We start from the raw sequence: 14,493 nt of genomic DNA on the forward strand, positions 1-14,493 counted from the left end.
ATTATTCTGACTTTAAAACTGTAATCTTTATATGATTGGTATACTTTATAAAATAAGACTTCCTACTTGTAAGAATTATTGAATAAAATATGGATAAGAGGTTAAGCAATATATCTCATAGCAAAAAATCTCAACTTCCCACTTCTGTCTAGGCACTGCAAATAGTCTTCACATGGATCTGAAAGCTAAGCCTTACATCAGTTTTATGATTTTGTATTTTACCCCCAAGTGCTTTATATTAAAGGGTGGTTGTGGCGTGTGTATGACTGCAAAATAAATGTTTTTCTTGGGTCAGAGTTCAGGATTTGTAATTACAAATACAGCTAGCTCTCCACTAAGGAAGTCACATTCTCCTGCCCTCTGTACTGTTAGAGAAGGAAAGCACAGAATTTCATCAGAGTTGCAAGATCAAATTTGCAAAATGCAGACAAAAGTAATATGTAAGTTGAACAAATCATTGCATGTTATACAACAAAAACTATTCTGTCATTACTTATGCTTCCTTTCTTAAAAAATAATAAAAAAAAGAACACTTTATGACAATAATGGCCTCCACTCTCTTATAAGACAGAATTATTTCAAAACTATTGAAATAAAGCACAGGGGGAAAAACCCTACCCAGTAAAACTTTGAGAAATTTTAATTTTAGTTTTAATATATTTCTACATAATAAGTACACTGGAGCACTGCTTCAGGTATAAATAACATCGAGTAACTTACTTCTGGCAGGTGAAGGCCAAAAAATATTTATTTCCTCTGGTTTTTACCCACTAAATGTTATTCATACTTTCATTATACTTGGTATAGTATTATTGATCTTTTACAATATGCCAAAGGATTCCCCCCAAAGCTACTTAGAATTAATTTTAAATTATCAGCATAAATGCAGATTATCAAATGCAATTTGACAAACAATAGTAAACTGATAATTGAGCTTATGCTAATGACCAAAAGTGTATGTGCTTATAGGAAAATTCTGGAAGTGGAACAATCTGAAGGCTTAGACATAGGAGAGGAATTGCAAGAAGAAGAAAAAAAAAGGTTGATCACAGAATGGGACAATATACTCCCACTGTGGGTGACAGTCCCCAATCTCTGGAAGGTTCCACAGCAAAAGGGGCAGTAAGCCCTCAGTGTACATTCAGGGGCAGAACTGAAGCGCCCAGTCCTCTGATTCCAGATGGACTTTGGAAAGCCAGGAAGCAAAACACCAAATGAAAGCAGAGTGAATAAACAAAGGAGCATCTGCAAACTTCTCTGACCAAAATGGGAACTTCTCCAGAGCACTTCCATTAAAGCTTCAACCCAGATTACTCCCTAGGCCCCTGTAAAAACACTTCTGAGCCTGGCCCTTCTAAATAATGCAATGGTAACCGAGGGATATCTGCACAAATGGGAAGTTTTGCCATTAAAAAAAAAACCTATTAAAAACTGTTCCATCAATTATAACAAAGGTACCACACTAAAGCAAACTATTAGTAATAGGGGACAGTGAGTGGGGAGGAGGTATATGGGACTCTGTATTTTTTTCTGAAAACTTGCAACTGCTCTAATAAAAAAATAAATAAAAATCTATTACAACTATGAGTTCTCTATATGTTGGTCCCAGGCCCTCCTTCCTGACACCTACGGCTTCTAAAAGCAACATTTGCCTTTTATTTGACCTAAAGATTCAAGGGCTCCAAAGTTCCCCAAAAAAAGTATTTTTAAAAGAAATCCTTGGGTGATGCGACAGTGGCTCAGTGGCAGAGTTCTCACCTGCCATGCCAGAGACCCGGGTTCAATTCCCGGTGCCTGCCCATGCAAGGGGAAAAAAAAAAAAAAAAAACGAAAAAGAAATCCTTTATGCCTCTTGATGTCACAAAATAAAAAAAGGAAGCATGTCCAAAGAGTACTGAATTAAGTTCAGGCCAGGTTTCTGCGGGCTGACCTGACACTAGAGTGAGCAACCATGCCAGTGAACTGGAAACTGAAGAATTTCGCTGTATGGTGGGGGTGGTTCAGTGCTAAAACTGGGACATCCCCGAGAAAACTGGGAGAAGTTGGTCTCCCTTCGGGTGACAATGGCTAAATCTCAAACCACTGGAAGCACAGTTCCCTCGTCATTAATGTTAGTGTGAGGCATGCGATAAAGGGCAAAGGAAGAGGCAAGGTAGACCAGAAGATCTCCAGAATCTCTGTAGTTCTAATTCCTATGGCCCTATAAAATATTTACATCATGTTTAATTGGGTTTATAGGTGTTGTATACCATAAGTGAATGCACTTTTATGTAGAGTCAGAGAGCTCTGGAAATAATTCTCAGAAGTTCTATGGCTAAATTTTGGAGTTACATAAGCTTAATAGACGAACACAGCTAAGAGTTTGCAATTTTTTATTTGTCTTTCCTATAGGAAAAAAATAAACTTTTAGAAAATATCAAGCTAACAGAAAATGCTCTAATCCCAACATTCAACTTAACCCATCTCTGTCCCTTCCAGATCACAGGAGACCTAGGCAGGGCATTTAGACAAAATTTTAAAAGAGGACATATTATTTTGACTTCTGACAGTTCCTGCAAGAAAATGCATTTCTTCATTCTAAGGTAAGAAATTACAAATGTGTGGTTACAAGCAACTGCTAACCTGGAGAGCAAACTGAATCAACTGTTTCAAGCAGTAACCCACAAGACAATGCTGCAATATAAGAAAAAGATACATAAGGCCTGTTCACTTTCAAATATATTTCCTAATTGTGTTTCTCTAATACCAAAAAGTCCCACTTAAGAGGATACAAACAAGGTATATATATGATCAAGTCACATAAGCTCAGGGGTAGTAAAAACAAGAAAAAAAATCTGGCTTAGTCCTTGCTATTTAGGCATTTTAATTTAGAGGATACCTTACCTACCGGTACTACTATGGATTTTAACAAAGCATTTTCGCCATGAAAGTTGAGTTGTGAAAAATATCTAAAAGTGCAAGTAAGAAAGAAGTGCCACTTACTGATTTCTTTCAAAAGGCAACAACACTCAAGGAAAGTTACAAGAAAATACCCCTGTTCTAAAAAAAAACTACAATATCCAAAACTGGGAAAATTCTGACATATATTTTTAACTCATTAGTGAACTACTGTGTCATGTCTTATCATCATCCTCAGTAAATGAGTAGCTGAACTACCATCAACATCTATCCAACATGCTCCTTTATGAAAACCGGTCCTGAGATATGAAAAATCCAGCATCACCAAAAAGAGATTTCTCCCTTGCTACTTGAGGACAGCCACAGAGTCTGTGTGTGTGTGTGTTCACAGGTGTGGCTGTGCCCACCTACGGTGAGGGTAGGCTTCTCCTTGCGTCTTCAAATCAATCAACAGTTTGTCACAATTCTGTACTGTGGGGATGTGAAAATGTGTGCATGAGAGAGGATCTCAGCCCTCCAGATACCTATTATGTACTCGCGGAGGTACAACATATTCATATGAAGAGTTCCCAGTGTCAGTAAAATCGAAGGTTACCATATTTTTATTAGTAGTAATATGAGGATGCCATCATCTGCATATAATTTGCATGAACCACAAAGCCTTAATCCAAGGAAAGAAAATAAATCCATGCCATTTATTTCAATTCTATTAAAATACAGTAAATAAACAATAAATAACAGAATTGATTCTGAGTATGTAAAAAAGTATCATACCAGTGGTAGGGAAGGTGGGGTGAGATATTCAATGGACACGATACCACAGAGACTCAGGAAAGGACATTAGAGACAAGTAAACAGTTTTGTAATTATCTCAACAATGGCAATGACAAAGAAGTGTGAATTCCCAGGGTTTTTCTCAAAACCCAGAGGTATGTTAGGAAGAAGCTACCAGACTAGGTTTCTAGAAATCCAACTCTATAATCATATCCTCTCTTGCCTGTTTTTTTTTTTTTCTTTTTCTTTTAACCTATAATAGTGACAGTTGAATTAGATGGCTAATATTCCTTTAATGAACACTTCAGGTTACTCTTTTTTTTTATAAATATATACTGACCCCCACCCACCCACTTCTCACCCCCTCCCTCCCCTAAGTAAACTGTATTGTTTACATTTATTTTAGATTTTACAGTATACAATATTAAGTTATTAATGAATCTATGAATTTAATTTTTGCATGTTCACACACTGACTTCTTTTTGGCAAACTGGCCGAGAAAGCAAAATTCTCATTTATAGTGATAGAATTTAGCGCTGAACAATTATCAGTTTTACTTTATCTACTCCTAATAATCTAGCAGATTATTGGGACATATTATACGGTAGGTTTTTGGGTTACTGTGAGTCACAATGATGGAGATCAGATAAAAAATTATATATTCATTGCTTTAAACTGGCTTAAAATTGGCTTGGCTATGCAGCAACCAAGAGTACAGAAATAATCTATTTCCTTTTTTATGATAATCTAGTGACAACATATAAAATATGACTTTGGTATAAAAAGGCTACATAAATATCCTTTCATCTGGTAAGTCTTATTAAACCCACACTGTTTAAGAAAAAGGAAATCAAGAACCCATAAATATGGGTTTTAATATTGAGCAATACCAAACTATCATTTTTATGTTGGAAACATTCTTGTTTGGACATCTAAATGTTAGGACAATTATCACCTGGTAACTCAACGAATTCAGATATTATTCAATAAAGTGCTAAACAATAGATGCTCTCTTCATTCTTAAATATTTTTTGAGTCACTTCAGTTAAGACATAGAAGAAATCTAAACTGGGAAAGGACTAATACACTCAAGCTTCCCTAAAGGTGAATATTAGTAACAAAAATAAATCGGAGAATTAAAAAGTATGCTTGAAAAGTTTAAAATATTATTCCTGCTTGTATGTACTGCCAACATAGTTTTAAATTTGGCCAATTTTTAAAAGTATTTGTTAAACAGTTCCTGCATGTGGCATATGTTTCCAGGATACTTCTGACATTGATATAAGAGATTATAAAACATTTAGAAATGAAAATGTTACTCTCCAACAACAACAAAAAATAACACTAGAAGTTCCAAGTTTCTTGTTAATTCATAGGATGGAAAAAACATTTGGAAAATGGTAACTTTCAGTTTTAAAAATGTTCAAATAAAGTGTGTGGAAAATAAAGGTGTAATTGTTCAAGACAAAGAGACAAGTCTAAATAAAACAAGGTCCTAAAATTTATTCTAGGAGTCATTACCTTTCCTTTGCAGTCTCAATCCTATTTACTCCACAGTAAAGAAACTGTTTTATCCTTTGAGCTGGGAAGGATTTTTTCCCTACCAAATGATGACAGTATTACCGCAGTGCTCATCCGGCAAGAAACACATGAATATGAAGTAGGAGCAACGCTTTCTTATCAAACTAAGTGTATGCAAAAAAAAAAAAAAAAAAAACGAATCACAACACATTAATTTAGGAACTCAGCAGAGAGGCTCCTACTATATCTAGCTGATCTAAACTTGAGCTCATGATAACATTGCACAAAGCTATGGTAGATAAAAGTGATAGGTAATGCCAACAGAACAATTCCACTGACAACACAAACTCCTCCAAGAATTCTTCCAGGCACTGTGATAGGATACATATCTCCATAGCCAACTGTAGTCATAGAGATAATCACCCACCAGCAGGCAGCGGGGATGCTGGCGAAGTCCTTGTTGGATGCTTCCAGGTCCAACCCATGTTCAAGAAGCTGAGAAAGTGCACTGAAGATTGCCATGGCAACGCAAATGAAAACAAGTAACATAACCATCTCTCGGTAACATCGTTTGAGAGTCAGACCTAGTGTTTGAAGACCAATGAAGTGACGGGCAAGCTTAATCACCCAAAAAATCCTCATCATTCTAAGAACCCTCAAGGTGACTCCAGCTCTCTGCAGTTGAGAGTTCTCGCCTGTAAACACGGTCATTAACACGGAGATGTAATACGGCGTGATTGCCAGTAAATCAATGATGTTCAGGGGTCTCTTGACAAACTCACACTTGTTTTTGGAGATGATGAACCTCACGATGCACTCTGCCGTGAACCAACCTATGCAGATAGCTTCAATTATCCTGTCAAGGGAACAAAAGGAGAATTGATCATTTTATTTTTAAGCATTTTAATAGCACTTAGATTTCTTTAGATAGTACTACACTGACATACAAATTCAGTTACTTTTCCAGAAAACATAAAGAACAGACAGCATTACTGACATCATCAGATCCACCAGAACACAACAGAACAATACATAGTTTAGTTCAAATGAGAACTCAACTCGACAGAGCACTTGTTTGATACTACACATCATACATGTAATATCATTAGAATTATTATTTTTTACTTGTCAGTAATCCTTTAAAAAAAACAGTGTCTTATTGGGTGGTTTGAAACTAATGTATACTCGGTAAGCCACCATATGAGAGTTTACTCACTCTTTGAGGATAGTGGTTTCTCAACTGCGAGATGGAAGGCGGGTCTGAAGAATTTGTCCCTACAGACAGGGACATACCCAAGTTTTTGATGGTTTACTTCTTGGTAAATTAGAGTGAACTCATAATCATCTCCTAAAATGTTCCTCTTCCTTTTACAGCAGGCCTGGGTGGGAGACACCGATGCTGAGCCAGCCCTCGGGCATGGACAAAAGCTCTCCCCAGAAAACATGCAGGTCATTACCACTGTCACAGTGGAAGAAAGGTTGAGGACACCTGCCCTGGAGCAAAACAACCACTAGGATTTTCCCAAAACCCATAACGATTTTGTTTGTCTTCCATAATTATTTTTATGCAGCATATATTCTTAAAATGTGGGATCCTGTTTCACCTAGAGCAGTGTCTGCCAACCTTTTCATATCCTTGCATATGAGGAAAATAATAATGTTTACACACGAACTGGGGTCAAGCGATAGACTTGGAATGGAAGCCATGACTAGCCCAGTGGCCTGGTCCTTGCCTGGCGTTCCTGAAGGCTAAGGAAATCCAATCTCAGCTCACCAATTAGGAAGCCTGACTTGGAGGGAGAGGTAATGCTGAGGTCATTTTTAATTAGTTTAAAAACTTTAACTCTAAATTACAAGTTATAATTATTATACTATCATTCATTTTTTTCCACATAATTCTTTCTCGCCAATGACCTAGACACAAATGTCAGAAATGCAATAAAGAGAGAAGAAATCAGAGTAGGTGTGCTCAAAGGGTACAGCACACAAGCCGCACTGGATGTTACGAGAGGAAACAAGTTAAACAAAATTAACCATGTTTTTCTATTCTCTAAGTAGAGCCTAAGTAGTAAATTCAAATTTGAAAGGTAAAAAGAGAGTATATTTAAAAATTCTCATTCTCACTTCATTTGCCAGCCACTCAGTTCTCCTCCCTAGAGTTGATGAGGGGTAACTGAGTGATATATATATCAGTTTTTTATATATCTTTCCAGAGATACTTGATGCACACCTAAGCAAACATACATATATACCCTTTCTACACAAATAATGATATTTTATACTAATCGGCCTGCCTCTTGTTCTGTTAACATATCCTGGAGATCATTCCATATCAGGAAACAGACAGCTTCGTCATACTTTAAACATGGTGTCACAGTATTCCATTGAATAAAAACAATGTTACAATGAATATCTTATTTCTATATCATTTTACAGATGGGAAAATCTATCTGTAGCATCAAAATTTTAGACTGGATTCGATGCATCAATGGATTTATATATTTGTAATTTGGATAGATCTCACCAAACTACACCCATAGAGGTTTTACTAGATCACTCCCATCAGCAATGGATGGCAGAGGCTATTCCCTACAGCCTCACCAATGTGTAGTGTTATCAATTTGTTGATCTTGGCCAACCTAACAGATGGAAAATTATATCTTATTTTAAGTGCCTTCTCTGTGACTTGTCTCTCCATGTCCTTTGCTCACAGGATTTTTAATCTGCTTGTGCATATTATGAATACCGTTTGGAGTATTAGGCATGTCTCCCATTTAGTTGACCAGTTCTATAATTTTCTCTTGGGACCTCTGTTCCTTGAAACATCAGTTTTGGAAAACTGTTTCAGACGTTTTGCCATAAGAATTTGCTTATAGCGGGGTTCAAAAACTGTGGCCTGCTCCCTGGCATCATGAGAGATGACTCCCAGGGATGAATCCAGCTCTGGCACCGTGGAAGCAACAATTCCATCTTGACCAAAATGGGGAAAAGAAGTATAACTAATAAAGTATCAATGGCAGATAGAGTTCAAATAGAGTCAAGAGGCTACTCTGGGGGTTGCTCTTACTCCAGCTTCAGTTAGACATTCCTACCTATCATAGCTTGCCCATTCTCACCCAGGACCATTCCAGCCAATCCTAAAGAACACCTAGGGCAATATATAAGATTCCACAAGGTTCCACGTACTACAGTAACTTCCCGGAAACCTACAACCTCCAGATGGGTCCCTGGTTCAGATAAGTCCTGAAACCTAGCCCAGCCTCTCCAGAATATCAGATAGTTCATCTCCCTACCTCATTTTAGTGACAGATCCTTCCAATATGAAACATTTAGAATGGCCATAGCCCAAACCCCTCTAAAGAGAGGGATGGAAAGATCAAAGGTGATGATGGAGTTATACAGAGAAAATAGGATTTAACAAATGAATATGAATGCTGCATCATTAAATTGTTATGTTATAGTCTCCAGTATTTTAGAACAGCTAGAAGTAAAAACCTAAAATTGTGGAATTGTAACCCATCTCAAACTCTGAGATATGTTCTACAACTAATTGTGATGCTGTTCTTTGAAATTTATAGCTTTTTTGTATATATGTTATTTTTCACAAAAAAAAAAAAGGAAAAAAATTTTATTGTGATGATAAAATATTTACGCCTTCTAGCCTCCTATATTCTGGAGCAGCTAGAAGGAAAAATTTGAGAAGATCATACGGTAGCCCATGACAAATACTGGGATCAGTCCTGTAACTACTTGTTGAATAGTGCTTTGAAAACTATTGCTTTTTTATTTCTTTGCTTTGTATATATGTTATACTATACAATAAAAAAGTTTAAAATAGAAAATAAATCTCTAAGACCAAAAAAAAAAAAAAAAACACTATGGCCTATGGAGTTAAATCCTGTCCACTGCTTATTTATTTTTTGTACAGCTGGTGATCTAAGAATGGTTTTTTATACATTTTTTTTTTGCTTTAACATTTTTTCATGGTTGAAATACACGCTATTTCATGACATGTGAAAACTAGGTGAACTTCAAATTTCATTGGCCATAAATAAAGTTTTATAGGAACTCAGCTACGCTCATTTGTCTACATATTGTCAAAGGCAAAGTTGAATAGTTGTGTCAGAGACCATATGATTCCACCTAAAACATTTCCAATCCTACTCTTTATAGAAAAGGTTTGCTGACTCTGGTTTATATCAATGTTTCTCAAACTGACAACCACAGATGTATTCTTCAGAATCAATGAATTCTCTATACAATGTTCTTAATGTCTGCTTTTATTTCTATAACAACCTTTTTTTTTAAAAAAAAAGTGCTCGTACAATCATATTTGAATTACATGGATGACCAGCTTATTGCCATGTGACTCCATGCCATGTTTGTAATAATGATCATATTAGTGCCAATCAGAATACTTTAATGGTTGTGGGCTAAAAAGAGAAAAACAGAGGCAGACTCATAGGTTAATCTTGGAAAAGGGAAGACTGCCCTGCATCAAGGCAGCTCATACAGATGAAGGCTTCACGTAAGTTCAAATGGAGAAAAGTGCTGCAAGAACTGTCATCCCAATTAGACAGTAGTACAGGATGCCACCCTCCAAAGAACTGGACAAATATTCTGAAAATGCTTCCCCTGGCCATGAGGAAGCCCAAGCGGTGGGCAGAGGGTGGTCTGACCAAACCCATGTCAACTAAAGGAAAAATACCTTAAGCCCATGTTATATGGGGCCCGGCGATGGTAGAAATTTTGTGTATAAAGAAAAACAGAGGAAACTCCCTGATCAAGATAGCTGAGTGAGCCACGTTTCTTGAAGATAATTCCACGATGATATGGCCGTCGCAGTGTGACTGTGTGGTTGTGAGAGACTTATGTCTGATGCTCCTTTTGTCTACCTTATCAACGGACAAGTAAAATACATGGATTAAAAATAAATAAATAATAGGGGGAATAAATGTTAAAATAAATTTAGTAGATTGAAATGCTGATCAGTGAAGGGGAGGGGTAAGGGGCATGACATTTATGAATTTTTTTCTGTTTTCTTTCTATTGCTTTTTCTGAATTGATGCAGATGTTCTAAGAAATGATCATGATGACGAATATACAACTATGTGATGATAGTATGAGTTACTGATTAGAAAACAAGAATGGAATGATCATATGATAAGAATGTTTATGTTTGTATATGGTTATGTATCATAAATAAAAGATAAATTAATTTTTTAAAAATCTTTTTTTATCTCAATCTGCTGAGTGAGATGGTTCAGGATCAGTCTCCACACAGAAGCTTTGAACAACCAACAGGAACTGCTGCGTCATCCCAATTAGACAGTAGTACAGGATGCCACCCTCCAAAGAACTGGGCAAATATTCTGAAAATTTTCCCTATTTTCAGGAGCAGGTAAGTCAGGCCCAATCCCTCTGGCAACTGTCTAAGGCACTGAACCAATGCACTTGTTCCAGGCTCACCATCTTAGAACTTGCTCTGCTTGTAAAAGAGACCCACAGAGCTTTCCTACAGAAAGCAACAGGACAAGCAGTTAAATCATGGCTGCTGACATTAAGGGACTGCTGGCTATGGGACATACAGTGCAGTGCCCAGACAGTGAGGAATCTGCTTCCTAGGGAAGAGGGGACATTTGTATCCATGTAAACAAGGGAATTTTTAGGACAACATGCACATGCCCAAAGCAAGACATATGTGCAGAAAGAATCAGGATGGCCCCTATGCTTTGGCCTTTAGCTAGTCTCCTCCTCATTGTATGGATAAGCTATGAAAGGGAGTATGCCGATTTGAAACTGTTGTGTATCCCAGAAAAGCCATATTCTTTAATTCTAATCCAATATTATTGATGGTTTCCATGGGGATGTGACCCACACAGTTGTGGGTGGGACCTTTTGATTAGGTGGTTTCCATGGAGATGTTTCTCTACCCATTCAAGGTGGGTCACACTAGAGTCCTTTAAGAGGGAACCATTTTAGAGAAAGATTCAGAGCCCACAAATTCAGAGACCTTTGGAGATGCAAAGGAAAACATCCCCAGGAAATCCTTTGAAATGTGAAGTCAGGAGACAAAGCTGGCAGACATCACCATATGCCATCCCAGCTGACAGAGGTGTCCAGAAGCCAGAGACCCCAGCAGACACCAGCCACATGACTTCCCAGCTGACAGATGTGTTCTGGATGGCTTCAGACTTTCTTGAATGAAGGTAACCTCTTGTAGGTGCCTTAATTTGGACATTTTCATGACCTCAGAACTATAACCTTGCCACTTAATAAATTCCCTTTTAAAAAATCGTTCCATTTCTGTATATTGCATTCTGGCAGCTTTAGCAAATCAAAACAGGGAGCACTTGCTCAAGTCCATTTGTAAAGACTGGAAAAGTTTTTGTTTTGTTTTTGCTTTTTTTGTTAGCTCCTAGCATCTAAGAAAAGCTGTGTTAACACTAGCTAGATACTAGCTAAGGAAAAGATGCCTCAGAGCTTAAATTCCAACAACAATACATTAAAATATCTAAAACGTCCAGGTTTCAACAAAAGATTACAAAACATACAAAGAAACAGGATGTGATAGCCCAGGCAAAAAAGAAGATTAAAGCATTAGCAACCATCAATAAGGATGACCAGATTTGGGACATACCAGACAAATCCTTACAAAAACTGGTCCTAAATATGCTCAAATAATTAAAGGAAAACATGGACAAAGAACTAAAGGAAATCAAGAAAATGACAGATAAGCACCACAAAGGGAGTATAATAATTTCCAGAAATGGAGATTATTAAAAGAAACCAAACAAAACTAAAGATCACAGCAGCAGAAATTTAAAATTCCTGGAGGAATACCGCAGCAGATTGGAACTGGCAGAAAAAAGAATCTGCGAACTTCAATATAAGATAATTGAAATCATCCAGTCTGAAGAACAGAAAGAAGAAAGAATGAAAAAAAGTGAACCAAGCTTAAGGGCTCTCCATCAACTTTATCAATATATGAATGTGAGAATTCCAGAAAGAAAACAAAAAAGAGAAAGGGGCAGAGAGATTATTCAAAGACATAATGGGTGAAAACTTTCCGAATTTAAGGAGAAACATGAAAATACACATCTAAGATGCTCAATGAATTCCAAATAGGATAAATCCAAACTGATCCACACTGCAACATATAATCAAGCTGTCAAATACTAAATTTAAGTAAAAAGAGAATTCTGAAAGCTGCAAAAGAGAAGCAACATGTCACATACAAAGGTGCCTCAATAAGATTAAGTGCCAATTTCACATTGGCAACCACAGAGGCAAGAAGATGCACAAGACATATTTAAAGTGTTGAAAGGAAAAAAGCTGCTAACCAAGAATTCCACATCTGGCAAAACACCCTTTCAAAAATGAGAGATTAAGCTTATGAGGAAACTGGGGCCTAGATTTTAAGCTTTTATAGCAGACACACTTAGTCTGGAGTGATAATTATCATTTCTAGATTTTGAGAGGCTGTTTTATATATATATATATATAAACCTGGTATTGAGAGATAAGAACGAAGCCGATCAGGTCAGGATTAAGGTAATTCAGAACACAGGGGTAAGGAAGACATTGTCTCTATTTTAGAACCACACCTACTCTTTGAGACCAAAGGAAGAAAGGTTTATTTTGTCCAGAACCTAAATTTTCTGAATCCCATAATCTAACCCAACTTTCTGGATAGCTCTTATAAACAATCAAAACACAGGGAACTCAGAATAAAAATGAGGGGATATATCCTATACAGCTTAATGTAATGCCTAGCTACATCCCAGAATATTAAGCAGATAATAAAGAAGTATTGGCAAAATCCCTTGAGGGATGGGAGAAAAAACATGGAACTATTAAACTTTACCATTGGGAAAACCCCTGATACCATCAAACATTAGAGATACCCAAATCAATAGGCCTAACCTTTGGTCTTGAGGCTTGCTCTTGTGAAGCTTAAATATGTAGTGGAGAAGCTTAGCCTACCTATAGGATGCCTAAGAGTTACTTCTGGAGGACCTCTTTTGTTGCTCAGATGTGGCCTCTCTTTCTCTAAGCCTAACTCTGCAAGAGAAATAATTGCCTTACCCCCTACGTGGCACATGACTTCCAGGGGTAAAATTCTCCCTGGCAGCATGGGAGATGACTCCCAGGAATGAGTCTGACCCTGCCACCATGAGATCAACAATGCCATCCTGACCAAAAGGGGGGAAAAAAGTATAGCTGATTAAGTATCTGTGGCTGAGAGAGCTCAAATAGAGCCTAGAGGCTACTCTGGAGGTCACTCTTAGGCAAACCTCATTTAGACATTGCCATCTAACGTAACTTGCCAACCTCCAATCAAAACCATTACAGCCAATCCTAAAAGAACACCTAGAGCAATATATAAGATTCTACAAGGTTTGATGCATTAGGGTAACTTTCCAGAAACCTACAACCTCCAGATAGGTCCCTGGACCAGATAAGTCCTGAAACCTTGAGGGCCCATCCTTTCCAGAACATCAGCTAGTTCCATCTTCCTACCCCATATTATTGACAGCCCCTTCCAACATGAAAAAGTTAGAATAGGCATAGCCCAAAAACCCCTAAAGAGTGGGACAGAAAGATCAAAGTTGATGGTGGAGTTATACAGAGAAGATAGGGCTCAACAAACGAATATGATTGCTGAATCATTAAATTGATATTTCTTTTAGTGTCCAGTATCTTAGAGCAGCTAGAAAGTAAAAACCTAAAACTGTGGTATTGTAACCCTTACCAAACTCTGAAATTTGTTCTACAACTAATTGCTGTGCTGTGCTTTGAAATGTATTGCTTTTTTGTATATATGTTGTTTTTACAAAAAAAGAAAAAAGTTATTGTGATGATAAAAAAATGTATATTTCTTCTAGCCTCCAATGTTGTAGAAGGAGAAATCTGAGATGATGGGAAGGTAGCCCATGAAAACTCTAGACTCTGTCAGGTAACTATTTGTTGAACAGTGCTTTGAAAACTTTCGCTTTTTCCTTCCTTTGCTTTGTATAAATGCTATACTATACAACAAAAAAGTTTAAAAAAATTTTTTTTAATGAGAGATTAAAACATTACCAGATAAAAAAAAAAGCTGAGGGAGTTCGTCACCACTAGATTAGCCCTGCAAGAGATGCTAAGGAGAATTCTGCAGTTTGAAAGGAAAGGACAACAAATAATAGGTCTAATCACCATCTGTGGTAAGCGTAACGACACGAGAAAATACAGATGCCAAGGCTACTGTATTTTTGGTTTGTAATTCCGCTTTTTATTTCCTACAGGATATAATTGGCA

General features: G+C 37.0%; 1 protein-coding gene and 1 pseudogene across 2 annotated transcripts in view; one reads left to right on the forward strand and one right to left on the reverse strand.

Annotated features, from left to right (window-relative positions):
* Positions 1–14,493, reverse strand: part of KCNG3 (potassium voltage-gated channel modifier subfamily G member 3) — a 110,264-nt gene that overhangs the window by 7,826 nt on the left and 87,945 nt on the right. The window contains exon 3 of one of the 2 annotated variants that reach the window (XR_013164638.1): positions 5,976–6,049. Coding sequence is in view for 1 of the 2 variants with exons in the window: in XM_077135085.1 (XP_076991200.1) it covers positions 5,404–6,049 (646 nt within the window). In the remaining variant the exon portion in view is untranslated. Of the gene's footprint in view, positions 1–4,049; positions 6,050–14,493 lie in introns of those variants that run through there. The other variant, XM_077135085.1, reaches the window with a different exon arrangement.
* The window catches only part of LOC143661644 (ubiquitin carboxyl-terminal hydrolase isozyme L3-like), a 57,447-nt pseudogene continuing 53,488 nt past the window's right edge, over positions 10,535–14,493 (forward strand).

Source organism: Tamandua tetradactyla, chromosome 17 (assembly GCF_023851605.1).
Source record: "Tamandua tetradactyla isolate mTamTet1 chromosome 17, mTamTet1.pri, whole genome shotgun sequence".
Classification (NCBI taxonomy): domain Eukaryota; kingdom Metazoa; phylum Chordata; class Mammalia; order Pilosa; family Myrmecophagidae; genus Tamandua; species Tamandua tetradactyla.